The sequence below is a fragment of the Cyprinus carpio genome, chromosome B20 (assembly GCF_018340385.1).
Source record: "Cyprinus carpio isolate SPL01 chromosome B20, ASM1834038v1, whole genome shotgun sequence".
Lineage (NCBI taxonomy): Eukaryota > Metazoa > Chordata > Actinopteri > Cypriniformes > Cyprinidae > Cyprinus > Cyprinus carpio.
Window position 1 is genome coordinate 20,043,627 of NC_056616.1, and position 26,910 is coordinate 20,070,536.

General features: G+C 36.9%; 1 protein-coding gene across 2 annotated transcripts; it reads left to right on the top strand.

Moving 5' to 3' along the window:
- Positions 1-465: 465 nt before the first annotated feature.
- Positions 466-22,403, top strand: LOC109112601 (synaptosomal-associated protein 25-A-like). 2 transcript variants are annotated; one of them, XM_042746262.1, is made up of 8 exons: positions 466-624; positions 11,015-11,158; positions 12,509-12,550; positions 14,933-14,981; positions 17,111-17,228; positions 20,547-20,666; positions 20,882-21,026; positions 21,622-22,403. In XM_042746262.1, the coding sequence occupies exons 2-8, from the start codon at positions 11,087-11,089 to the stop codon at positions 21,688-21,690; spliced, it is 615 nt and encodes a 204-aa protein (XP_042602196.1). In that variant the 5' UTR covers positions 466-624; positions 11,015-11,086; the 3' UTR covers positions 21,691-22,403. The 2 variants fall into 2 exon arrangements, with proteins under 2 accessions (XP_042602196.1, XP_042602195.1); XM_042746261.1 differs by lacking the exon at positions 17,111-17,228 and adding an exon at positions 17,442-17,559.
- The last annotated feature ends 4,507 nt before the right edge of the window (positions 22,404-26,910 follow it).

Consider the following 26,910-nt stretch of genomic DNA (forward strand, 5'->3'; position numbering starts at 1 on the left):
GTATCTTCTGTTTCTGGAGCTTGCAGTGCTGACATGCAGTAGAATGTGCAATATTTCAGTCTTAGCAGGCAGCTTAAAATATTAAGGATTTTTAATTAATATTTTTCTTCTAATTGAGTTTACAAATAAACTTTAAATAAACTATGCTAAATTTAACAAAAATAAAAATGCACCTTCTCTACTCTATGTGAGAGAAAATGCCACAAACTGAGAAGGTACATATAATATGTTCCCATTGTACATCCTCAAACAATTATTTCACTTTCTTTTTTGCTTTTCCCAGCAGACAAAAAGTTCTGGAATACTCAGACCAAATTAGATTGGACGAGTTTTGTTATTCTTGTCAACTCAACATTCATATGCTGCTGCCAAACAATGTTTCACGGCAGGTGCTAAATTTGATTTGGGCCTCTCCTCCCCGACAGATTTCTATTAAACGTCGCTGACGTCAAAGCGGACGCCATCTTTGTCGAGGGCAGAGCAGCTCTCCATTGAGGAAGAACACACGCGCATTGCCGTTGCAGCAGCTCAGTCCCTACAAGAAGGGGGTTGATGGTGCTTCGCTTTTGAAATTCGCAGACAGACACATCATTACTGACGGTCGTCCACCTACTACGGGATCAGGTAAGCTTTATTACAAGAAGGAGATGAGGAAAAGGATTTGATGCGATTGTTTTTCGGCTTTCTTTTAAATTTGTTTGGACAAAAAAAAAAAGTGGTTGCCTTGAAGTCGCAGCGCAGGCAAGAGCAACGGTGGATGTTTTTTGTCAAAATGCAGTGCGAAAACTGGCTAATTAAAAGAAATCCGTAACCTTTCATTTTGCGTATCCATTTGAATTTAAGCTTGATGCGCTGTTCGGGGGATGTCAGATTTTAGGGACAATCTTGTGTGGTTGGATGCGGCACGAAGTGGGCGGTTTCCGCGTTTCAGCACCCTGGACAGAGACTGCGTTTGCTCCACTGCGTTTCTGTCCTGAATTCACATCCAGCCCCTGCAGCTAAATTACCATTATATGTCTGGCAAAGTTTTGCGCAGAGGCGCCGTCTAAATAATGGTTGATTTTACCAGATGTTTAAGAGACGCAGACAGGTTTTACAAAAGACCTTGTCGACGCTATAGCATCAGGCCATTAATCACTGAAATGACAGCGAAAACTAACGCCTATTTGTTTTAATTTGCAGCAGCATTTTATAACCAGATCGGCTCTTGTTGCTTTGACTGCCAGATTTTTTTTGTCTCTGAATATATCTAATATTAAAAGGTTCGATGGTATCGGGTTAGGATTTATCTAAAGTGATCAGCGATTGATAGTGGGGGGTCAATATGGCAAGCTGCGACAGAGTGGTCGAGAATTAATGTGCGTGTTGCAGAGAAAGCAGTGTGGGGAGAGTCAGATGGGATGATGCAGAGATCAAACTTATTTAACTGAACCGATATATTCGTTGTCTGCAGACATTTATTAGGAGCAAATCATCTCAACCTTGCCGTATGTATGTGATGAGGCAGCGGTAATTATCAATGCGTGTCTTCCTGGTGGTAGACGATGGGCGGGGGCTAGAGCAAAGACGAGCGGGGGCGGATGCTGGAGATACCCTCACTGACAATCATTCTTTGGGCTCACGTATGACTAGGGATGGAAATCATAGAAGAATTGCACGGTTCCATAAATGGTTATTTTAGAAGACATTTTTGGAAAATAAAAAGGCGTGTGTTGCCAAATAATGAGATCATTTCAGACTTTTACAGACTTTTAGAGGCAGCGTAATACAATAATTGTCCTTAACTATACAATTTCTTTTAACAGATTTAATTCATTCATGGTTTATTTATTTATTTTTTATTATTATATTTTTTTTACATAGGCTATATATAAAATACCACAAACTACAACTAAACTTATAATAATGAAGTTACACGTTGTCGTATGAACAACCCGTCAGTAACTTGCCTATACTGATTTAACATATCAACATAACACAGTAACATGACGAAAGTAATAACTTCTTGTTCAGAAACAGCTCCAAATGATTTGTAATTTGAGTCACAAAGAACTGACTTATGAGAGTCAGACATGTCGCGCTGAATGGTGTTGAGTCACTAAAAATAACCGACTCACATGAATCATTAGATCGGGAATCGATCTATACTCGTGGCGCTGTATGTTGTTGAATCACTAAAAAGAATCGACTCGTATTGGTTTGGGAATCGTGTTGAATAACAACAGCATTTTAGTTTTATAACCACACTGACGTCTGAGAGTCGTTAACGGAACAGAACGTGACAAAAATAAAAATAGAACGGCTCTTCGTTCCAAACCCTGTGCGATGCAGATTTAACAACGCTCCCAAACCCAAAGCAATTTTTGCCTTATGACACATCCCCACGTGTAAAACACATTCTGGCTCACATAATGTACCGATTACACAATAGTATTATCGCGTAAAATCCCTACATTAGCCGGATGTCCGTAACAACCCGAAATATCATCTAATCATCCAGTCAGATAGTGCGGTCTGACTTGGACATGTCAGGATACCCTACTGCAAAAGAGCTCTTTTTTCTGTCACGTGCCTTCATCTTGCACCTGCAAATGCTCTTAAGCCACGGTATTGTTTCTCATCACGACTGTTTTTGGCCAGCCTTCTGTTGTTGTAAGGTTAAGCAAATGCGCATGCTGTTCCTGACGCATATATGAGCAACGAAAATGATACTTTACTACAATGAGCGGAGCACTGGGGTTCGCTTGTTCCGGTCTGCATTTGTCTTGCGGCGGTTGTGAGAGACAGGTTGGCACGCTTCTGTTGTTGAATCTGATGGTTTAATGCGGCTTATTATGGCTTGACTGCAGAGCGCAGGGCGGCAGGGATGTTCCCTGAATAAGTGGTGACTCACGCGATACCAGACCGCGATTCATCCTGATTTATCGATGCCTATTGCTACTTAATATTATAAACATACCTGATCTTAATACATTTTATAATTTATAAAATGGAATGTTAATACAATTTAGAAGTCCATACATTTAACATAAAAGATACAGTGATTTATCCATATACTTATGGATTGTTATGCAAGGATAAACAATTGTACCCAAAGTCTAAATTATAGGTTCAGGTTTATTATATGTATTTTTGAGCAGCACATGTTCACAGATTCCAGTTTTAATAAATGGCTGAGCTCAGTCAGGATCATTCACTTAAATAAATCCTACAAACCAATTAATATGTCATCTGGAAATTGTTTCATCAAATCTCGACACTGAGACACCGAAGTGCTTTATAACAGTTCCTTCAATGTCTTAATTAATCACTTTATCAATGAAATGTTGTGATAGATATAATGAAAAAAGAAAACCAAAAGCTTTACCAGTAACCTGTTACGGGAAACTGCAATGTTATTGTCAGTTACATGTATGACTACCACCATAAAATCCTTGATTTCATATTCCTGATTACATATAGCCTTTTAACACAAAATTGTTTTAGATTAAAGCACCTGGGTCAAAAAATTAGAGCTTATTTGTTATTCCCTAAATTAAAAAGAGCAGCCAGTCTTGAATCTAGCAACCAATAACACGGGCCGAAGTACAAAATGGCTTCCGGATATCTCTGCGACAGTCCTGCACAAGTGCACTTGGTTGAACACTCACAGATTGAAAATATGGTCAAATGCGTCACAAGAGCATAAAAGGCAAAGACAGCAATGGATGAAAAGATAAGCAATGGGAAGAGGGGGGATAATGTTGGTAGAGTTGAAAAATAGGCAGATAAGGGACCTCAGAAGAGGGCGACTGAGAATGAGAGGAGAAAAGACAAGATACCCCGAAGAATTAGCTTGTATGATGCATAATGACTGCAGAAAGGAGCCCCCTCATGGCAAACATCTCAGCCTGTAAACTCTGCCCACACATGTGGGTTTCCCCTTCACCATCTGCAAATATCAATAGTGCTGGAGGTTTCTGAGGGCGGAAAGAGAAGCATCATAAATCAGCATAAGGACTGACGCTGTCCTCTCTCTAAGAGAACAATTTTCGAGAGGTCACAGTAGTTAATAAGTGCAGTCTTAAACTTACTGAATAAAAATGAGATTAAGCAAAGGATTAAGAGCTAGCTGATGTAATTTACTGTAGTTTGTACTTGCCACATAATACTGAAAGAACTGAAGCAATGCGGTGTGTACTGCATTTGACATCTAGTTTATGAAAATGTTAATATAAGACCTTATTTGTGGTTTTTACAATGTGGAAATAGAATGCTATCATGGGTAATGCAGTTGTTTGAAAAATGTCTGGATTAATGCATGATGAAAATGACTTTTCTTACCTGCGCCATTTGTCTATGCTAGGCATCTTAATGTTTGTGCCTTATCAGATGGACATTTTATGCATTTGGCTACTTTTGCAAGCTGTTAGTGTGAGCAATTTGGACGAATGTTATGGCATCTGTTCATTTGCTCATAGCTGCAGTCTGAAGCCATTTTAGAATTGTAGCTCTCTCAGAGTACTGAGACTTCATGTAATGAAGTTTTCTACAGCATGGACAGACAGATGAGATCATACAGATGATTCATTCTTTCTCAGTTTACATGTAAAGATTAAGCAGTCTGATTCCATTAAAGTGGAATCGTATTTCAGTATTAAGTAGCATGCTATAGTAAACACTACTTGGAAATTCAATATTAGCCTTTGCTTCATGTTTGCATATTTCTTTTCAGGATTATTTGACTGCTGACCCATGTTTGAGATGTCAAACAGTCATTCGATAACAATACACAGGCTCATTTAAGTCATTCAATTGGATGGAGAAAGGCAAATTTGCTATAGTTGAAGTATTAATCCTTGGATTGTCAATCACTGATGTTTCTCATTCAGAAAAAAAAAAAATCCTTTCTATTGTCTACACTTTATGTGAATGTAGCTGTGCTATATGTTATGTTACACTGTAAAAAATAAAAACCTCTCCAACTCAAAATTTTCTAGTGACTGGTTACATCTAAATTTTTCACACTAATTCAATTTGGCCAATTGAAACATTTAGATGTGATCAGTCAGTAGAAAAATTTGAGTTGGATAGGTCTGATTTTTTACAGTGTATATATGCATGTTATATATGCAAGAAATGATTTTGTGGCATTAACTGTTTTTGATTATACATATTCCAAAAATGGAAAATGGACCATTTAGATGGTCCTTTAGTAAATATCCATTTTATTTATTTATTTTGAGCATATGTATAACAACATTTATGCTTAAACAAGAAAATAATTTGCTAATGAGGTAAGAAAAACAGATTAGATAACTTAAATTTATGAATAGAATATTTCTCTTCTGTTCAATCAGTTACTGGTGCTTTCAAGAAGAAATTTTAAAACTAATCATTTAATTGAATTGATTATTTAATATAGCTTTATTTCTTTTAGCTAAATGCACCTCTATAAAATAAGCTTTTGTCTGCTTCCTGGATCTTGGGCTTCCTAATTGCTTTTTAATGTCTGTTGTTTATGACTCCTCAAATATTTAACACCTGCTGATGCTACCATTCAGGTGTAATTTTTTCAGTGCTTTCTTTATACCTCCCACCCCTCCTGTCTGATCAACAAAACAAATGTCACAACCACATGATTAGCCGATTATGACTAACCATCAGTGCAGTTTATGAGATTTTCCTATAAATTACTTTTGCTGGCACCCAATTCACCTTTAATGCATTTTGTCTTTTATGCAGTGTCTGTTGTTAAAGGGATATATTATGGAAATGCAATATGAGAATGTTAGTACGCCAATCAGAAAATAATGTCAAAGGAATGCAGACAATTAAAACAGATCTTCTGCAGGTGTGAGGACGTCTGAATGTTGTTGTTTTTAGTGGGTCTGTTTCTACAGAAAAAAAAAGATAGCTGATAGCTTTCTCTGCTGCTTTCTGATCATCATTTCTATGAAGTTACAATAAAACGGAAAGGTCACACTCAAACAGACTGCATAGCCAGCCCTCCAATCCTTGCCCTGTCAAACTCATCACTTCATCACTCGTCATTTCGCCAAGAACCTTGGAGCCAGATGGGGAGGCGAAAGGGAATAGGGTGTCGGGTGGGGAACACAGTGTCTGCTTTAATGACCATGTTGTTTATAAATCCATCCTGGGGCTTCCCCATGAGAGGGAGTCTGACTCTGAGGTTTACAGGCGGCGAGGAGGGAGGGCTCTCTGCAGTAAGACCTGATGCCGTTGCTGCAGAGCTGAACACAAAGGGGCTTGTGAAATGGACTCTGTCAAATCAATTGCATTGGCTGTTGGATCCCCGCTAAATCAAAAGACCCTACAACCCAGTGTAAAAGGGGGATATAGATGATGTTCTAAGGCTGCAGAAGTCGTTCTAGTTTATGGCACAGCAACATGAGTGCGTAGTGCAGAAACTGCAAGGAAGAATACTCCGTATGCAGCCGCATGCACACTGGAATGTATAATTTAGATCAGTACTAATGACCGTCACAGATCACAAGCCTAATGATTTTCTGTTAGAAAGTACATGGTCTGTTGATTATTTTGCAGCATTCACTATGTACATTTTTTTTTAAATTACCTTTAGTTGGGCCTGCTGTAAATATCTAATCATATATATCTGTAATATAATATTTGTATTTTTTGAAATAGCACTTTTCACTGTACTTACTGTTTCAAAGCAGAATTAAAATAATCAGTGCACTATTTGAGCATAAATATAACATAATTTAATACAATTTATGCATAAACAAGAAAAATTATGTCCTATAGATGTAAGAAAAATTCAAGACATGTTCTTATCTTAATATCTTTTTTATATGTTAAAATATCTTACATTTCTTTAATTCCAAGGATTAGAAAATAAATGAAGAGTTCAGATGCAAAAGCCCCTATGTGCCATCTAAAATGTTCATCTGAAATCAGCATTTTTATCAGCCTCCTATGTTTAGGTTCAGTAATTTTACTCTATGCAATTAAAATGAAATAACTGAACATAAATATAGGAGCCTGATAAAAATGCTAATTTTAGAAGAACATTTCAGACGGCACTTAAAGGCTTTTGCATCTGAACTCTTTAAATATTTTTTTGCATTGTAGATGAGAAGGAAACCATGAAGCCCACCTCCTCCAGACGTCTGGTGGAGTATTACTAATTCGAGTAATAATAATCAAATTTGAACTATACTGTGTTGAGGTCTTTTTTATCTTATCATGAATTTTTCACATGGTCTACATGATTATCCCTGTAAGACCTAAATTTAGAAAAAAAAACATTTCACCATTTATATGTTGATGTGGGAGGCCTCTAATGCAGAAATAAATGAGTTTTAACATTTTTTATATTTTAGTACATTTATAGTGAAATGTTGTAATATTACAACATTAGGCCTTTGGGGTAGCAGAATTTCAGTGATTTTACTAACTGTCTGAACAAACTTTTCTATTTCTATATATTATATACGCATGATTTGTATAAGGGGTGTGAACAGTGGCATGTGTTAGCAGAGCTCTGGAATCTCTCCACACAATCCTCCACTCAGGAGGAAGGGGACTGATGTTATTAACCACTGCTCATGAGAGGAGGGGGCGGCATCGCTCAGGCCTGTCCTCATCTGGTTGTATTGCCTTGTGAGTAATAAGCCATTGCTATAGTTTACAGGTGGCTGGCTTCATCTGTTACTCTATGGTTTTCAATCAAGGACAAGGCATGGCTGGAGACAAATGGGAGTATTAATGAACTCAGGGACCTCCCTAAATAATGCATCACCTGCTGCAGTTTATATTGTACATTTGTTCAAGTAAATGTAACTGCAACTGTTGACTTTTTTTACTTACACTGAAAAAAAAATGGTGTAGAAACAATTTTCACTCAGAAACTGCTGGGAAATGTTACAAATAATTACAAAAAAATAAGTAACATTGATTTAAATGTGAAATTTTGAAGTAGAAATACTGAAGTAGTATTTTCTAGTTTTGTTTAAAACTTTAATTTTAAATGAGATGAGAAAACAGTGCTGTCGATTTATTGTGGTATATGGTTTGATGACAATCTCAGATGTTCATCAGTTTGCCAAGCATAAAAGTTACGAATAACATATGGCAAAAAATCATTTTTTTTGAGCAGTTTTCTCTTTTGTCTTTTTTCTGTCTTTGCATTGGTGAAATAGGAACATGTCAAGCTCGATAACTTGCTCTTCGAGGGTCAATCTGTTGCAACATACATAACACTGTAGAGGGGAAATACCATAACCCGATTTCAAAGGTAATCTCGTAAAACACGTCTGTTTCGCCTGACTCAGAGATTTAGAGGTCAGGCATGATAAGTTCACTCCATTTCAGGGGATATAAGGTGAAGTTAGCATTTAGCAAAGCATGTGAGAGCAGCAACAGAATGGTTACTGGTGCAGTATTTAAGCTTTAAGTTTTTGAGGAGGACAGTTTTTGTGTGGTAACTGAAGTGCTGCAGTGAAGGGAGAGGCTGCATGTTTGAAGAGAGAAAACAAAATGGCAGCCAGCTCAGAGTCAGAGGACGAGTGAGCACGCACGCACACACACAAACACACACACACACACACACACACACACACACACACACACACACACACATGCAGCTATTCTAAAAGAGCATGTGTTCGAACCATCAGGCTTTGTCTCGGTAAACAATCATACAGCTACATACAATTTCCAGTATCACACAGTAAACTAATGGTCAATAAGTAATACTCTGGACCCTAGTTCAGAAAGAAACTTGCCTCATTATGTTTACTGCTTTTAGAGCCATTATTGTAAAACTTTTATTCCAGGACAGTAATTGAGTCTAATTATTGTTTGAATTTTCTGAAATGAAAGAAATTCATTTTTAAAGCAATCATTCTACTAAATATTTTAATGTCTCTCCCAATAATAACTCTCCCAAAATGTATTAAGTAATGTGTAATGATTATTTTAATGGTTAGATATCACAAAGAATGGAAATACATTGTACTCTTGGCACAAGGCCAAGCTTTCAAATTTAATGATGCCTGCTTTATTCAAAAGTTTTTCCTGTTTAACAGTATTAATTTTCTTGTAATCCCTGTCCAGTCTTGTAGATTTCTTGTTTAAATATATATGTTTATATAGTAATGTTCTATAGAGATGTACACAGGTCTCACTGTCTACGCCTGAGTGCCTCAGAACTAGCTCACTTCATCTGCCATCATTCAACAAGCAGAAAATATTAAGAGTCATCAATTTAGCACAAAGCTGCATTTTCATATTTGCATCGTTTTTCTTCTATATTTAATGACTGGTAGTGCACTGGAAAAAAATATTATGAATAGTTACCACTAACTAATGCATTATTAATAATCCTGGGATATAGGCTACAATCATTTTAACATGAAAGCAGAAGTGAATGGCAAAGTTAATAAACTGAAAATACAAATAAAATAAAAGTCTAACCTTTTGACATTTTGTTTACAGAACATCTGTTAACAGGTCAATAATTGAGGGTCCCATTTGCTCAGTTCTCTGGCTTGCACGGATGTTAGCTTTTTGCATTGTTGCAGGTTTAGCTAACCGACAATGCAAAGGCCTGCTAATGGTGTCATTCATATTCATAATACAGCAAACAACATTACGTTTGCTCAGTTAAAAAATGAGAAGATGAAAGATGTGGAGGGAGAAGCAAATTAAAAGTCTGTTTTTTAGTAGTAAAGAACATAGTGGGAAGTAAAACACGAGTCTTGAGGTTTCACTGGCCTAGTTAAGACAATTTTCCAACATTGTTTAGCTTTTCCACATGAAAAAATGAAAACAGCAAGGCACCTCTTTGATTTGTCCCATCATTATTTCTCTGGTCTCTCAAATTGTGCTCAACTTATAGCTTATTTAAAAAATACTGCCACAAAGAATTCACTATGATGTTCACTGACCTGACATTTTTATGCACTCATCAGAATCTGAACGAGTTCATTCATCAGAGGTTAAGCGAGGACATGCGAGAGACGTTTCTGTATTGGTGTGTTTCACTGGCACAAGCTAGGGCACCATGGCATATGGCACCACACTGCAAATTCATCATAAACATGTTTCTATTACCCTGAGCGAGCCTGCATGAATACACAGCCTGAATGATGGGTCAGTCAATTTTAGATTGGTGCTCCCTGAAAGTAGAAGATGACATTCATTTCACTGGTGGAGATGGGAGTGTAATATTGCAGCCTTTAGAGTCTCTAGAGTATTTCACAGTAAAAGGTCAGGCAAGCGTGTTAAATTTTATCGCTTGAGTACAATTATGCAATTAATGGAGGCAGTATCGCTCTTTAATACCTGCTTGGAATTTAATATTTCACTGATAGTGTTGTGTATGGTTGAGTTGGATAATAAATTAAGATATATATATATATCCATATATCTTTATATTGCTTTTTATTAAAGCTTAAAAACAAAAATATTAAAAAATTATTTATTTATTGCAGACAATGTCTGTTCTTGTATACGAGCACAAGGGTTTGTAAAAGCATGTTTTCCTTATAACTTTGAATCAGAATGGCATCAATGCCCACATGCTTGTGCAGTTTAACACACATTTGCAATTATTCAGCAAGCTGTTCTTTCTAGACCCCTTGGGATATCTTGCTAGCTGTCAAGCCAGTCTTTTCAGGAATATATCTGTCAAGCTCAGTTTCCATGACAGAGCAGGGACAAATGTCTCCTGGTACACCCAGAACCTCAGGGAAGAATTTAATCAGCTAAACACAGCAGCTAGCACCTCGGCACGAAGAGAAGAGGCGATTGGCTCCTTAAAAGCAGACAGCGTCTACTGACCATTTCATGACATTTAATTAGTCTGTGTAAATGAAATGAGTTTATTAGCTGTATGACTGACTGTTTCTCAGTTTCTCTAAGGAAGACAGTATTGGTTTAGCATGGATATATTGTCTTTGTTCATTCTTAAATCTGGATGACACTATTCAAGTGAGCTCCATCATTTAATGTTTTCGTTTTCTCTGTCTATGTCTGATTCTTTTAGCTTCCCCCAGACTTCCAATAAGACCCACTCTTCCCAGTTGGAGATCAGCTCCATCAAGCACACCCAGCAGCCATGGCAGAAGATGCGGATATGCGCAATGAGCTCTCTGACATGCAGCAAAGTGCAGACCAGCTGGCCGATGAGGTAAGGTCATTCGCTTCCTCTCTTTATGCTACACTTACATGAACAACAACCTTCAAACTTGAACTGGTTGCAATCAAAAGACAAATGTAGTGCCAACTAAGGGACCATAATGGAGCTTTGTGACGCATGGATGTATTTTAGATTAATTAACCATGGCTTACTATGAATAGTGCATTTCTATTTTTTAAAGTTATTAATACTTGTATTAATTGTTATTATAATATTAATACTGATGATAATTTTAATATATTTTATTAATTATTTTAAATTGTTATCATTTAAGATTAATAAATGAACCATGGCTGAATCTGAATAGTGCACTTCTACAACTGAAAACATTTTTACATGATGCTGCATCAATGCCACTATTGACGCCTGTTGACATAAACAATAATGTAATGTTAACAATGCATTATTTTATTTGCTAAGTTATCTGTTTAGTTGAATGAGACATTAAATTAATTTTGCTCTCATCCAGGTCAATGACATAAGTTAATTATTTCACATTTTCATGCTATGTTGATTGAGGCTTGGATAAATTGCTGTAATTTATTCTTCAGATTTATTTATTTGTACACCGCTTGTTCTGTGGGCTGCAACTGTGAGATGTCAGAGTCCATATGTGAATGTGTGTGTGTGTGTGATGTGGCGGGAGGGTTCACCTGCACTCTGCCTTACATAACGGTGCAGCATTTGCTGTGTGTGTGTGTGTGTGTGTGTGTGTGTGTGTGTGTGAGGGGTGAGAGCTGGGGGTGGTGTCTGTGAGTGTGCAGCCTGATGGAGCTCTTCTCTGCCACCCCACGCTATGACTCTCACAGCTGAGCAGAATATTAAAACATAAACAGCACACCACATTGCAAAAATGGCCTCCAGCCTTCTGATCCACAGAGATATGAATTCATAATAACCAGACTCTCAGTCTATGATATTTGTGTGAAAAATGCTGTAGATCTACTTATATAAATGGCATACTGTTGAAATATGTTCAGTATTCATAATGATAAGTAAGAAGGACATTATTCAGCTCCAGTGTTTTTGGCATTTCACATTAGTGAGAGACAGAAAGATGAGGTGGTCAATCTGGTGGATGGCCTGAGATCTAAAGTTTGAAAGGAGAGATGAATGATGTTCTGGTGCTTAATGCAGATTTTTTTTTTTTTTTTGTACATTTTTCTGTAGAGGCTTAAATATTTTGGTATGTTAGTGCTGTAAAGAACACCCATTGATTATTTATCTATTATAGTGTGTGTTAAAAATCCTCCCACACACTACAGCTTGTGGAGGATTTTATCTCTGTCAGTTCCTAATGAATTCTGGTTTTAACATCTTTTTCCTCCCCCCCACCAACAGTCACTGGAGAGCACCCGCCGTATGCTGCAGCTTGTGGAAGAGGTAAAGAGACACTTTATTATATTTGTATTAAAATGATTTCTCAGTGTATGCATATGTTCTTTCTTTCTGATCACAAATGTTTAATATATGATCTGTCATAAGATTTTTTGAAAGAAATAAACAATATTCAGCAAGGATGCAATAAATTGATCAAATCTGACATTAAAGACTTTTACGTTATTATAAAATATTTCTATTTCAAATAAATGTAGTTCTTTTGAACTTTATATTCATCAAAGAATCCTAAAAAAAAAGTTATATGGTTTAAATTGTATTAAATATTAAGCTAATTAAATATTTAATCAGATTAGTGTATAAATATTAAGCAGAAATTGTTTATTTTTCAATAATGATAATATTAGAAATGTTTCTTGAGTGCCGAATCAGCATATTGAATTCTGCAGATTTCTAAAGCATTATGTGACACTGAAGACTTAAGGAATGGCTGCTGAAAATTCAGTTTTGCAATTACAGGAATGCATTACATTTTAAAATATAATAAAATAGAAAACAGTTATTAGTTAAAATTGTAATAATATTTCACAATATTACAGTCAATCAAATAAATGTATCCTCGATGAGCATAAAAATAAAAAAAATATATAAAACAAAAGATTAAATTCACTAAATTAACATATTAAATTGACAGCCCTAGAAAAATAGATCAATAAATCGACATATCAATACTTGTATTTTATTCTATCTTGAGAGCTTTAGTCTGCAGACAGAGCTCAGGCTAATCTAGGCTAGACTGGTTGAGGGTGTTAAAGAGAGAAAGAGAAGAGAGGTGTATATATCTGTGTGGAAGAACTGTGACATATCTCAAGGTCATATCGATAATCGCAGCCCATATCTCTGCAAAGAGCACCTCCCCATGTCCATTACTGGCAGATCAGGGAAGTGATAAGTCACCTCTGAGTTGAAAAAATAGACAAGTCACCTGAGGCTAAGGCTGACAGACTGATGGACAGAAGAAAACTGGAAAGGGAGGGTGAACATAGATCAAGAATAATTTGTCACTGCTGACACAGTTGATCCAAGATACTACTACTTATGTCAGCCCATACCAGCCTTTTCATGTTGTAGTTAGACTAATCAAATGTTCTCAGCACTTATAGACGATCAGCAGTATTCCTGCGTTAGGCCAAAATGGAGGTAAATCACATTCATTATTTATACCAGTAGAAGCATTGAGTTTGTTCCAGGCTTTTACTGCTGCGTGGAAATTCAGCGGTTTATGGCACAAACAAATTAATCCCCAAGGATCCATTTAGGGCACATTGTGATCCCATCCGGAATGAGGGGGGTGCTGCTTCATGTCCTGCTGATTTATGCACCACTGAGCCTTACGATTATCCCAAATATCGATATCCCGTTCCCCTGAAAGCGCTGAAGCTGCACTTCCTGAAATATGTCACAGCTGCCTGTTATTTTCCAAACTCCAGGAAAACAGCACAGCAAATTTACTTCGCTGATCATTAGGTTTACAGAAAAGTCATGTTTTGTAAGAGGTGGATGAGATTTAGGATGCCAGTGACCAAATAATAGTAATGGACATTTGTTGCTCAAAGACGTTTCTTATTGAAGACTAGAATAGTGAGAGCTGATTTATAATGCAGACCTTTTCAGGGCACTATTAAGTAATAAACATGTCATGGATGACATCTATAGCAAAATATGAATTGGAATCTCTGAGCACATTGGTACTGGCCTTTACGTCCTCATGCTAATGTCCCCTAATAATTTTTTACAGAGGTTTGGGAGGAGTAAATGTCCACTGTATGAGTGTAACTCATTTCATAAGCTTTAATGAGGTGACTTATTCTAATAATAAGATGATTTGTTGTGATATTAATGGGCAAACCAAATCGTGTGTCCTAAATATCTGAGGAATGAAAAGGCATCGCTTGTTCTGTATAGCACCTTCAATGAGATCCCGCTATATTTGTTGCATTGCCTAAGTATTTGGTTGTACTCCAACACTCATTTATTCTTCTAAACAAAAAAAGTGGATTCATTCATTGCTGCCATTTTTCAGAAGAATTTCATTGATTGATTTTTTTTACTGTTTAAGTGTGAATTCTCAAGCCATGAAAGCTCAGAAAAGACTCTCAATAGATTCTGTCTTACATTAGCACAGAGAGTGCATTTACAAATGATATTGATCAGAGCTGTATGCTCCACAGTAATTAGCATCAACTTATTAAGTCTAAGAAACCAGTACAGCCTGAAGGTTTCCTTGTAGACTGCCTCTGGAATGAGCCTTGTGTTTTGTGTGCTGAACCTCACCTCTTTTTTTATGTCCTTCTTTATTCTCCACTTTGTTTTCCATGTATTTCACCCTCTTTTCCACGCTTCTTCTCCATGGCTCTCGATGCATAGAGTAAAGATGCTGGTATCAGGACTTTGGTTATGTTGGATGAGCAGGGAGGTAAGTGTGGATGTATTTTAGATGCAATTTTCATGCATTCTTGGCACATAAAAAATATAATATTGTATATGTCTGTTAGCTTTTCATGTAAAATTAAAATGTTTTTAAATAATTTTGCATTAATAAGCAACTATAGTACGTATCATAAATTGATTTTTAGCTTAATCTCTGATTTTTTTTCCAGTTAATTCCACTGATTAATGCATAAAGCAATTAAAGTAATTTTATGTAATTATGATTTCATCTGCTGTTTCTGAAGTAACTCTAAATCTTTCACCTTTTGCTAACACGTTCCCTCTTTTATTTAATATTTTTTTCGATATACTGTATTACTAAAAAGAGGACTGGCCACTGTAACTGTCCATTTAATGCTTGCTTTAAAAACAAGTTTACTGTTCAGTTTAAAAAGTAGTTGCCATCACATTCGTTTTTTAGGTAAGCAGCTTGTAACAATAAACTTTCAAGAAAACAAATAAAGCAACGATCGATTTAGCTGGTAATGACAAATGACAGTCTTTCCCATAAACTGCACTAATACTCTTTTGTATAATCCCTGGCACAAAGCTAATATCATACAAAAAAAACACTAAAAAAAACAGATATTACCTACTTCAACAGTGTCATTTCAATACATAAAAAAGTTAAAGTGGGCCATCAAATATAAATCGACAAGGCTCTAAACAGCTTGCTCCCACTTTAAAAGCACACGTTAGCTTGTTTGGCTTAGTGTGATTTAAAAAATGACATAATTAGCCTTGCTTTAAGCATTAGCTTCTTAGAAGCCCTCTGATTGGCTCCTGCGTGTGAGGGCCCCCTGTCTGCAGCCAGTAATTAGTCTTTTCATAAGAGGAATGAGATCTCACTCCTTCATCCCCTCAAACTGAGGCCTAAAGCTTATTTAAACGAAACTCTCAGCCCAGAGGTGACACTAAGCTAGGCTGTTATCAAGGAATGAGGTATATCAAAAGTTCAATTCCTTGTTTCAAATGAAAATTTATAGAATTTTCATTAATCATCTTTAGGTTAATTTGCTTTGCCTAAATGAAAGGACCTTGAAATGCCAGGGATTAAACAAAAGTAACTGATGTGGTAGGCTTGTTACCCTCTTGAACCATTCCCAGTTTTCCTCTCTTTCCTGTGACTGATACCTTCACTAAACCTCTTAACAAAATCGAACACACCCTGTCTGCACAATAAACACGCCAGACTGCATCACCACGGGTCACCTAGCACCTCAGCCATATCATCCCCGAACCACACAGAGACAAACAAACCATAAGCTGCACCCTCTTCCATTGTACCAAGGGGAAAAGGGGGCTGTCAGCTTCCAGCAAATGAGCCATTACATACAGCCACAAAGCCTTGAGAGAGATCAGGGCAGTGTTTTATTCTGCCCCAAGGTCTAATTAAAGAGACACTGTTGCACTCCTGCAGTGGCCCTTATGGGAGAATCTGTCTGCTGTTGGCCGCCAGGATCAAATTCAAGCTAGAACTGCCTGTATCCACTGTGACTTCTTCCATTTGATGAAGTTTTCCATGTGAAAGTCAATGTGAATTGCCATTTGCAATTCATTTTACTTCCAAAATGTGATGGATTTTGAGTGACAAAAAGGATATTAATGTGAAAAAATGTTGGGCGGGACTTGATTTTATTTACGGGGACTTAGTGAAAAGTGGGCGCTACATACCAGAAATGAATTTACAAGTTTACAAAAAATTTAAAAACTTCAAATTTACCGGTTAACATTATTCAATAGCCTGTGCGGCCTCAGTGATGTCAGCAGAAATTAAAAGTTATTACTTTTTGATTAATGATTAAGAAGACACTTTTTTATATTTGAAAATAAAGGACAGATGACAGATGAATAGTGAGACCAGAAACAAGCATTACGTAAATCGGGTCCATTTTGATTTCATGTTGACTTTGATGCATCTCTAAATAAATAAAGGAGGAAGTCTTGCTATTTGAACTCTTTTTTGCATATGTAGGTTCCTTCTAATGCATGCTTCCCCTCTAGATGCATTGTGCAATTTCGCATCCAGTTCATCAGTGCTCATTTTTCATATATTCTTGTAAAACAACAGCCAGTGAATTCATTCCACTGCTGTCATCCCTTTGTCCTGACCAGAACAACTCGATCGTGTTGAAGATGGCATGAACCATATCAACCAAGACATGAAGGAGGCTGAGAAAAATTTAAAAGATTTAGGGAAATGCTGTGGCCTTTTCATATGTCCGTGTAACAAGTAGGTACTGACCATGTGGCAGAAGGTTCTTACGTATGTGGTGGCGTCCGTTTTTTTTCCCCCCGTTTTTTTGAGTTTCCTTTTGTCACAGTGAGTGTCTGAAGTTTTGTCTTCTCTTCTTTGTCCTCTCTTTCCTCTTTCTTTCCTCCCTCCTTTATTTTCCTGACACCTGCTCTCGTTCTGTGGGGGATAAATTACTTGTTGTTTAATCAGAGCAACTGGAACGCATCGAGGAGGGAATGGACCAAATCAATAAGGACATGAAGGATGCAGAAAAGAATTTGAACGATCTAGGAAAATTCTGTGGTCTTTGTTCCTGTCCATGTAACAAGTAGGTGCTGCTTGCCTGCCTGCCTTCCTGCCTGCCTAAAAAAATAAATTATACTGAGAGGCCTGTATCCCTATAGTCAGGCGTGCCCAGGGTGGCTTGCCATGTTCACTACCCATGATCCTTAACACAGAAAGTGTGCATGAGGCATGGTCACACATGCTCACAGAAGTACAGCAGCCAAATTGCTTTTGCTCTTGGTCTTTTGATAGACAGTTTATCAATGAAATATATGAATATAAGGCATGCTGCACAACCCAAGGTCACCCTTCTTTTAAAATCAAGGTATTAATGAACGTTAAACCAACTAAAACTGCATGGATGTGCCAAAGTCTCAACTTCAATACAAATTTATTCAAAATACTTACAGAAAAGTCAATTATAGCCTACATATATTTTTGGACACACTTAAGTATTACATCTTTATTTGATAAATTATTGTTACTATCCAGCCATACTAGATTAGTAAACATAACTCATACGTGACACACGCATCATTTTGAGCCATTTGCAGAGAAACGCGATTTTAAGCAAGACTGTTTTGTGTTAGTTTTAAAACAAACACTTTAAATTATGCCAATTTTATTACGAATTCACATAATAAATGGCGTTTTGTCGCTCATTAACATGTAACATCACAACTGCCTCAGCACGAGCAAATAGATAGCTTCTTTTTCTAACGTTAGTTACTAGACGAATTATACTAATTATATTATGAAAACATGAGTGAGCATCAAATGATATATCTAAAGATATACTACAGCTTACTGAAATGTACCATCTGTCATGTTATCCATGTTTTAATCACAAAGAGACGTCAATAAAACAAAAACATGTCACGTGATGTTACCTTAGAAAAGCCATTCAGACGATTATAGATCCTTATCTAGAAAAAAATAACAAAGAGTGTTAAGTCTCTAAAAACTGAATATTTTTTTTAAATGCTCTATATTTGATCTAAACTGTTATTTAATATGTTTAATGTATAAATCTAATTCTTTGTAATGACAGACACCATTTGATTGATTACAAATCGACAACAATTTGGAACAGAAACAATTATATTAGGCCCCATTTACACTAGTGTGTTTTAGTTTTAAAACTGAATGAAAACGATGCTCGTCTACACTGGCGTTTCCGCTGTGTTTCAGAAACAATCTCCGTTTACACTACACAACCTTCAGCGCATAAAACTCAAAAATATGTTTCTTGGTCAAAACAACTCAAAATGAAAGAGCAACTCACACACACACGATAAAAAAATATATATCTTTAAAAGCATCTGCTTAAAAATTTACATGCATACACTAGCTTTTTTTTTTTTTACAACTTTGAAAGCACATCCATCAATGTTACCTGTATGACTGCAATAGCATGTCCCTGAATGCCAAATGCATGCTCATGCATCTCTTGCTAATTGCTGTTATTTGTTAAAGAACAATAATGCGCAGTAACAATGCTGATGACCAACTCCTACTGAAAGTCATTCAGATGATCTAACATTTTCAAGCCTGTCTCAAGTTTGGCAAAGAACAGGACACGCAGTCCAGTCTATAGCCGCAGTACAGTAGAGAGAGCCAATGCTTTTGCTGGTTCCCCAAGGGGAGCAGACGAGATCTAGGTCAGACAGAGAAAGATAGAGTGCAGATATTCAGTTTTTTTTTTTTTTATGTGACAGCCTTTCATAAAATCCCAGACTGATGCAGAGGTGCAAATGAACCTGTGCGCTTAGGGAGGTTGCATTTTGGGTCAGTCAGGTTTTCACATTAAACTTAGTTAATATTTTGAACAAAATTACAATCACTTTTTTGATATAATGTCATTATTTTAAAATCAAATGTAATTTTCAGTAGATTCTTTAATAGTTAAAAGAAAAGGGAAAGTAATTAAGCTATTCTAGGTTCTAACTTTCAATATTTTAGGCATTGTTTGCCAGTTTGAGTATTAACTGCTCCTTCACATTAGATAAAGCTCAACATGCTGTATAGATAGAGAATGGAGGGAAGGCAGCCGGGGGAATTGTAGCTTTAGTCCATCTCTATAAATAATACTGCAGTGGGAGGCTTGGCCATCTCTCTTTAGATAAATCAAGAAATATTAGAACTAAAATCTAGATCAGCAACCCACAGCCAGAACAGCTGATGAATAAAACTGCCTTGAAAATATTCAATCTTTATCATTTATAAATTAGGTTTATGATTTTCCTGACACAATTAGAATGAATTCAAGGCTGGCATATTGACAGACTATTAAATAAAATTGTTTGCAGAGGCAATTACAATATTGCTTTTAATCTTACATTTGATTAGTGTAATTCTGTACCTAAATAGTAATAATCTATAATAGGTTGTTGTCATATTTTATAAGATTGCATATGGTTTGGATAATTACAGTGTAAAAGAGGCTATAATTACCAATAATTGATAATTTCATTCATTTGTGGTTCTGGGTTAATATTCTCATAGCATTACTGGTCTGTCATTGTCTTTCCTACATGATAATATAGAGTCAGAAACACAAGGTGAGAGGTGGCCAATGAGAGGGCAAGATAGGATGCGGTTCTCTTCCTCCAGTTTCTTTTCTGTTGAAGTTATTTACACTTGTCTCCACTGATGTGGCAGTCCTGTTACTCTGTGTTGTCTGTCGCCAAGGTCTGTGCTCTTTGTTATTTGTCATAATTTGAGAAGGGTGACAGCTCATGTGCCATGGGGCGGCCAGAGGTGACCTCTGAGTCCCATTTTATCTTTGTTTGGAAATGGCTGTATTTACATCCCCCATTCTTAGAAAGGTATGTGTCTCAGCATCAAGTACATGTATGTTATCTGTCCGCAGGATATAGCATTACAAATGACAAAAGCCCCTTGAGAATGAGCCCATCCCTGTTATGCTTGCCTGGTAATCCATGTTTGTTGTTGATCTGTGAACACACTGCTGCTGATATGGAAGTGTGCGGTTACCCTAGCACTCACGCTTCCCCCGACTCTGTGCAGAATGAAGAGCGGAGCCAGCAAGGCCTGGGGAAACAACCAGGACGGAGTGGTTGCAAGCCAACCCGCCCGCGTGGTGGATGAGCGCGAACAGATGGCCATCAGCGGAGGCTTCATCCGCAGGTGAGAGGCCCCAGATTCCAGGACGCTCTGTCCAGAGGGTTAGCTGGATAAGAGAGAGGTTTGATCGTGCAGCCAAAAGATTAAATAAACGTACGCTCAAATAAAAGGCTTAAGAGGTCAAATGTATAGATAGGCCATGTGTATGCAGTCAGATTTGAGAGATTATTGGCGTTTGTGGATTGAAATTGACGTTGTGCTGTGCTTGTGGCATCCAGGGTAACAGATGACGCCAGGGAAAATGAGATGGATGAGAACTTAGAACAGGTGGGAGGCATCATTGGTAACCTGCGCCACATGGCCCTTGATATGGGCAACGAGATTGACACCCAGAACCGCCAGATCGACAGGATCATGGAGAAGGTATGGACTGGCTCTCAAGGCCAGATTCCCTTGTTGGATTTTCCAATGATAAATCACACAATCCTAAATCCTGTAAAAAAAAAAAAGTGTGGTTTTAAAACTCAAATTAAGAGTTGAAATGAATATCTGTTTGCAACCCATTTGAATTCCATATAATAAGTCATTGGGAATTAATTGATATTTATTAATATTACTAAATATTATAAATCATACATATATTCATTTTTATATAAAATATATATTACTTTAATTAAGAAGACATCATGCACCAGTAATAAAAATGCACATTAATGAATTAAACAGGGGCCGATTTTATTTCATGTTGACTTCAAAAACTAAGCAATATTTTATATACAGTACACAATTTCACTTCCATATTTTTTTAGATTATAATTTGATCAATTATACAATATATTATTTTGATTAAAGGAATAAAAAATGACAAAAAAATGTTTTGTAGTTTACTATAATATTTTTGTATTTTACTATAATAACCCTGATATACATTTCTAACTATATATATTGCAACTACATATAATGGCTTGATTGTAATGAATACAGTGTCGCTAATAAAGCACTGTTTGAACTATTTCAGGCTGATTCCAACAAGACCAGGATTGATGAAGCCAACCAGAGGGCCACAAAGATGCTCGGCAGTGGCTAAACCACTGATCTGCCTGCTTTTACCAATCATGCAGTTTGTCAAAAGGCAATGCGCTTATCATGGTATTTACCTTCTAGGTTTGCACACATGCACATATCACCCGACCCCCATTGTAAATGTCGTTCTATGTGTCGTCTGTCAGCTTTTTCAATGATTGTCCTCGTAAAATGATTTCTTATACTCTGTATCATTCTTTCCAAAGGTTGTATATAGTGCTGACTCGATGGCTCTTGCTCACTTGTGAAGTTTTTATTCTCCTTATTGCCTGTATACATATATGTATGTATGTATACATATATCCACTTGTATGTGTATACATATATATATCAAATTTTTGCTGGAGGAACTATATAGGAATGCTATACAAGCTGTCTTTCCTTTTCAGTATATCTCAGTATCGTCTTGGTAAAACTGTGTCACACCACTCGGCTACTGTCATGCTCCTTATTTTGATGTTGTCATGACAATGAAGAATGGGAAAAAAGATTTTGCAAATGATATTAATACAACAAGCACTTACAATCAATGTCTTTGGTTCATATCTCTCATCACAACCATAATCAGTTACTGTTTAGACAATGTGCAACTAGATTCTGTAGCTGTAGTAGTAAAAACACTGCATTCCAAGTGATGTGAATTGTGCGTTATGCATGACAAATGGTAGATCTTAGCGTCTTATAAATAAAACTTGTTTTAAAAAGATGACAAAAAAAGGGAAAAAAAATCATGGCAGTAGCAAAATTGACAAAAGCATGCTCAGTATTAGGACACAGTGGAACGTTCCATATTACTGCAAGTTTGCAATAGTGCCACCATTTCAGTCAATATATATTCACAGACTGTGACCTTTGTTGTAAAATACTGCAAAAGTGACTTAAAGAGGAAATGTGATGGGAATGAAACAAGGCCGGTGTGGTGGTCCTGCAAAAATGACTTGTTTTCTAAAATGAATATGCAGTTTGGTGTAGAAAATGATGTTCTGAAAGCTGGGGACTGGTTGTTTACTGTATCATAGGTTTTGGATGCTCTGAAAAAACAAATAAATCATTTGCAATGTAAAGCAAAGACGCATATTTCTGAGAGACCTTACTTTTATAAGAAGACTGTATCCTGTTAGTTTACTTTCCCCGTGTGGTTTGTTATTGGTAAAAAATGATAATAATCCATAAAAAAAAAAAATTAAAAAAAAATGTTTTTTGTTGCTTCTGTACTTAGAGCTATGCACACCAAATCACTAAGATGTTGAATAGTTATTATAAGAAGTCGAATAAATACCTTACCTGAATGACACATAGGTTAAACTGTGAGATTGATGTCCTCAACGCATGTAATATTAAAACTCCCTCTGTATCCTGTCAGTCTGTGAAGTGGTTGACATTTTGTAGCTAGCTGAATTGATTAAAAGTAATAACCCCCTAATCGCTGTGGGTTTTCATTATTGTCTCAAGCAAAACCTCACTGTAGTTTGACAGAGCTGCTTTGTGGGACAAAAACAGCAGTGCTGAATGAGCCGAACCTGAATCATATTGTTTCATCCGAAGCATACAATTAGAAGTCAGCATGTGTTCCCTGGAATCAAACCCTGCGGCCTTGGTGTTGTTAGTGTCACACTGTACCAGTTGAGCTATTGAAGTAACATTTCACATATTACTCATTTTATGAAGGTTAGGCATTTCTGATGAGTCAAAAATGCCACTGAATGAGTAAATTCAGACAAGGTCCCTTTAAAGAAATCTACTCTCTGCCAGGCCATCCAAGATGTAGATGAGTTTCTTTGAAACAGCAAATAAAAGCATCACAATGATTCACAAGTAATCCACATGCCTTCAGTACATCAATGAATGGCTTGTGAAGTGAAAAGTTGCATGTTTGTAAGAAACAAATGGATCAATAAGACCTTTTTAACTTTAAACTGCATTCAAACTGCTTCCAGCTAAAATATGAATCCTCTATCCATCTCATCTGAATCAGGAGAGAAATATGCACAGATCAAGCACTGTTTGCAAAAATAAACAATGTGAGAAGACAACAGGGATGGACTCTTTCACTGGAGGAAGTGTTATTATGGATAATGGATAATGGTATTTTGTCCAGAAGCAACAGTTTAAAGTTAATATGCCTTAATGATGGATTTTTTCTTACAAACATACAGCTCATGAAAATATTCGATGGACTGGAGTCACATGGATTACTTGTGGATTATTTTGATGTTTTTATCAGCTGTTTGGATTCTCATTCTGACGGCACCCATTCACTTCAGAAGATACATTAGTGAGCAAGTAATGTAACACTATTTTGTCCAAATCTGTTCCAATGAAGAAAGAAACCCATCTGCATCTTGAATGGCCTGAGGGTAAGTAAATTTTCATTTTTGGGAGAACTTTTCTTTCAAGGCGGCTCAGCGACTATGTTGGTAACAGCCCCAAGGGTGCTGTTGTAATAAGTCTTGCAGAATAGACTTCCATACCTGTAGTTAATATGGTTACTCCCATTCCTTTTTCTATAGTCTCTGTTTCAGCTGGCCACCTTGAATGGTCCTGTTTTAGTTAGACAAGATTAATAATGATGAATTTGCTGCTGAGATAAAATAATCAAGACACATCAGCCTAATTTAGTTCCATTAGCCAAGAACAACACAACAAGCTAATGTTTAGCGCAATCAGCAAGACGTCTAAACTTTATCCAAAAACTTCTTCAGAAGCCTTAAAGAGCTTAATAAATCACAGATGCTGTCACATTGTATTATAAAAAAACCTAATAAACGCTTGATAAACATTGAAGGTACATTGCAAGCTTATGAATTGCACATAAAAGAAAGAAGGAATGTGAAAAAAGGATACACTATATATGAGATTTATGAAAAGGCTTTGTTTCCAATCGTTAATGTTTAAACATTGGAGCTTACAGGACGTAAGCTCACGTCTCTTGTATCATCACACACTTTCTGTATTAAACGTTTGGAAAAGGTGTTGCAATATCAGGCAACACTGAGCTACATTAAATATTCATTGCCATAAAAATATCCACACTGCAGGCATAGAAAGCTGGGCAGACTCTGTTTCTCATCTCACAGAAAAGAAAAATGAAGGGATTACAGTAATGGAATATGAAGATTAGATGTTGTACATGTGATTTGTCTAAATAATGTCTCAGCTGCTCATTTTCTATAGGCTTGTGTGTTTGTAAACAAACCTGCATCTGCTGAATAATCCTATATATATCTGATAATGCCAGTTATGCTGGCAGGGATAAGTGCAGTGTGCGTCACGCTTTATTTTGAATGTGAACCGACAGACGTGTGAGACAGGGAATGGTGCGTTTTCCTCTGTGAAATCCAGCCCTTCAGGTTGATAAAATGGAGTGCTGTGAGCTGCATTCCCTCCTGAGGAAAAACAAATGTGATTCTCTCTCATTCTGGCCTTGTGTGTGGGGCTGGCTGATGAACGAGTTGCTGTAGTGTGCTTTTCTGCTGACCCAGAGGTAATTAAAGATGCTGGAGATTTACGACGAAGATGCAACCTCTCTCAGACAAAGGACTAACCTGAGACACAGCAAAATATCTTTAAAGAGTGGCTGTTTGTTGCATCTATCTATCTATCTATCTATCTATCTATCTATCTATCTATCTATCTATCTATCTATCTATCTATCTATCTATCTATCTATCTATCTATCTATCTATCTATCTATCTATCTATCTATCTATCGGCAAGGATGCATTAAACTGATCATGTCATGATTATATTTCCACAAAATATATATATATTGATCACCAAATCAGCATATTAAACCTTTGAATGTGTATTTACAGAATTTTTATATTTACTGCCAGAATTTTTTAGAGTAAATACAATTATCTAAAGTTTTTACAATAATACTTACTGTACTCAAAAAAAAAAAAAAAACGTTTTTAGAAACAAATTTCACTCAGAAATTGCTTGTAAATAATTACAAAGAGATGTCAAGCCACATATTAAATTAAACTTTCAATTTTTAGGTTTACAAACACTATTTACTTGTAAAACATACCCTAAAATAATGTTTTATTTACAAAAAAAAAAAAATCTTTTTCTCACAGTGTACCCATAAGCATTCCCTTCAAAATAGTTTAACTGCCCTTAGGGCTCAGTCTGTCCTCCCGCTGTTTATGTCCCACTGAACCAGCATGTTCTCTTGCTGTCACATTAAGTCAAAATGTCACGCCTTCGCTCCGTCTTCGAGTCACTCTCACTGAATTTCACATTTCCTCATATACCACCTCAACCCCTCTTCCTTTCACACCCCACCCTCCGTGTCTCACTTTCTCCACACCTTCATCACCCCACCCCCTCTCTCTCCTCCTCCTGTATAGCTGTAAGTGATGCTGCATAGTGCTCTAGTGCTCTTCCCCCGCCTGATGTCCTGCAACCGCAAAACAAGCCCACTATTAAGTAGTCAGCAGAGCAGAGTCCAAATCATACAGCAAATCCTGCACTTCCGCCCCAGTGCTCACAGCAACACATTAGCACGGCTTCACCGGATCTGTCCAGATCTTTGACACGTTCCTGTGGCAAGCCGAGAAAGATCACACACAGTCCTAACCCTCCGAGATTACACGTGCGGCCGTTTAATGCGATCCGCCGGACTACCGCCTGTGCTTCTCAGGAGGGAGGACTGAGATGGAGGGTGATGTTTGGGCAAAATGAACGCACGAGAAGGGAGGGCTTCTTACATAAGGCTTTGTGGTAGATTCTGAGTACCAGGCGCTCTAAAACATGGCAAGAGAAATGATGTTGAGGACTGGAATGGAATGAGGGAGGAGATGGGGAGGGAGAGAAAGAGAAAGACACAGTACTGAAGACTGATAAGGGTTTTATGTACAATGTACAAATATCTCTCATTTTTGAGTGAACTATCCCTTTAAGGTATACTCTTTTCCGCAAGGATTGTGATGACTTTTTGGCTAACAATAGCCATTGTAGACATCATCCTTCAGTAAATGACACAACTTTCCCTGGGGAAGTGACAGCACAAACATGACGAAGTATTAGCAATTCTTGTAAACTGATAAAGCCTAAGCACCTGAGCTTATTTAAAGACATAGTTCACCTAAAATTAACATTTTGTCATCATTTACTCATCCTCGAGTTGTTCTTAACCTGTATGAGATTATTTTTATCTGTTGAACACACACACACACACACACACACACACACACACACACACACACACACACACACA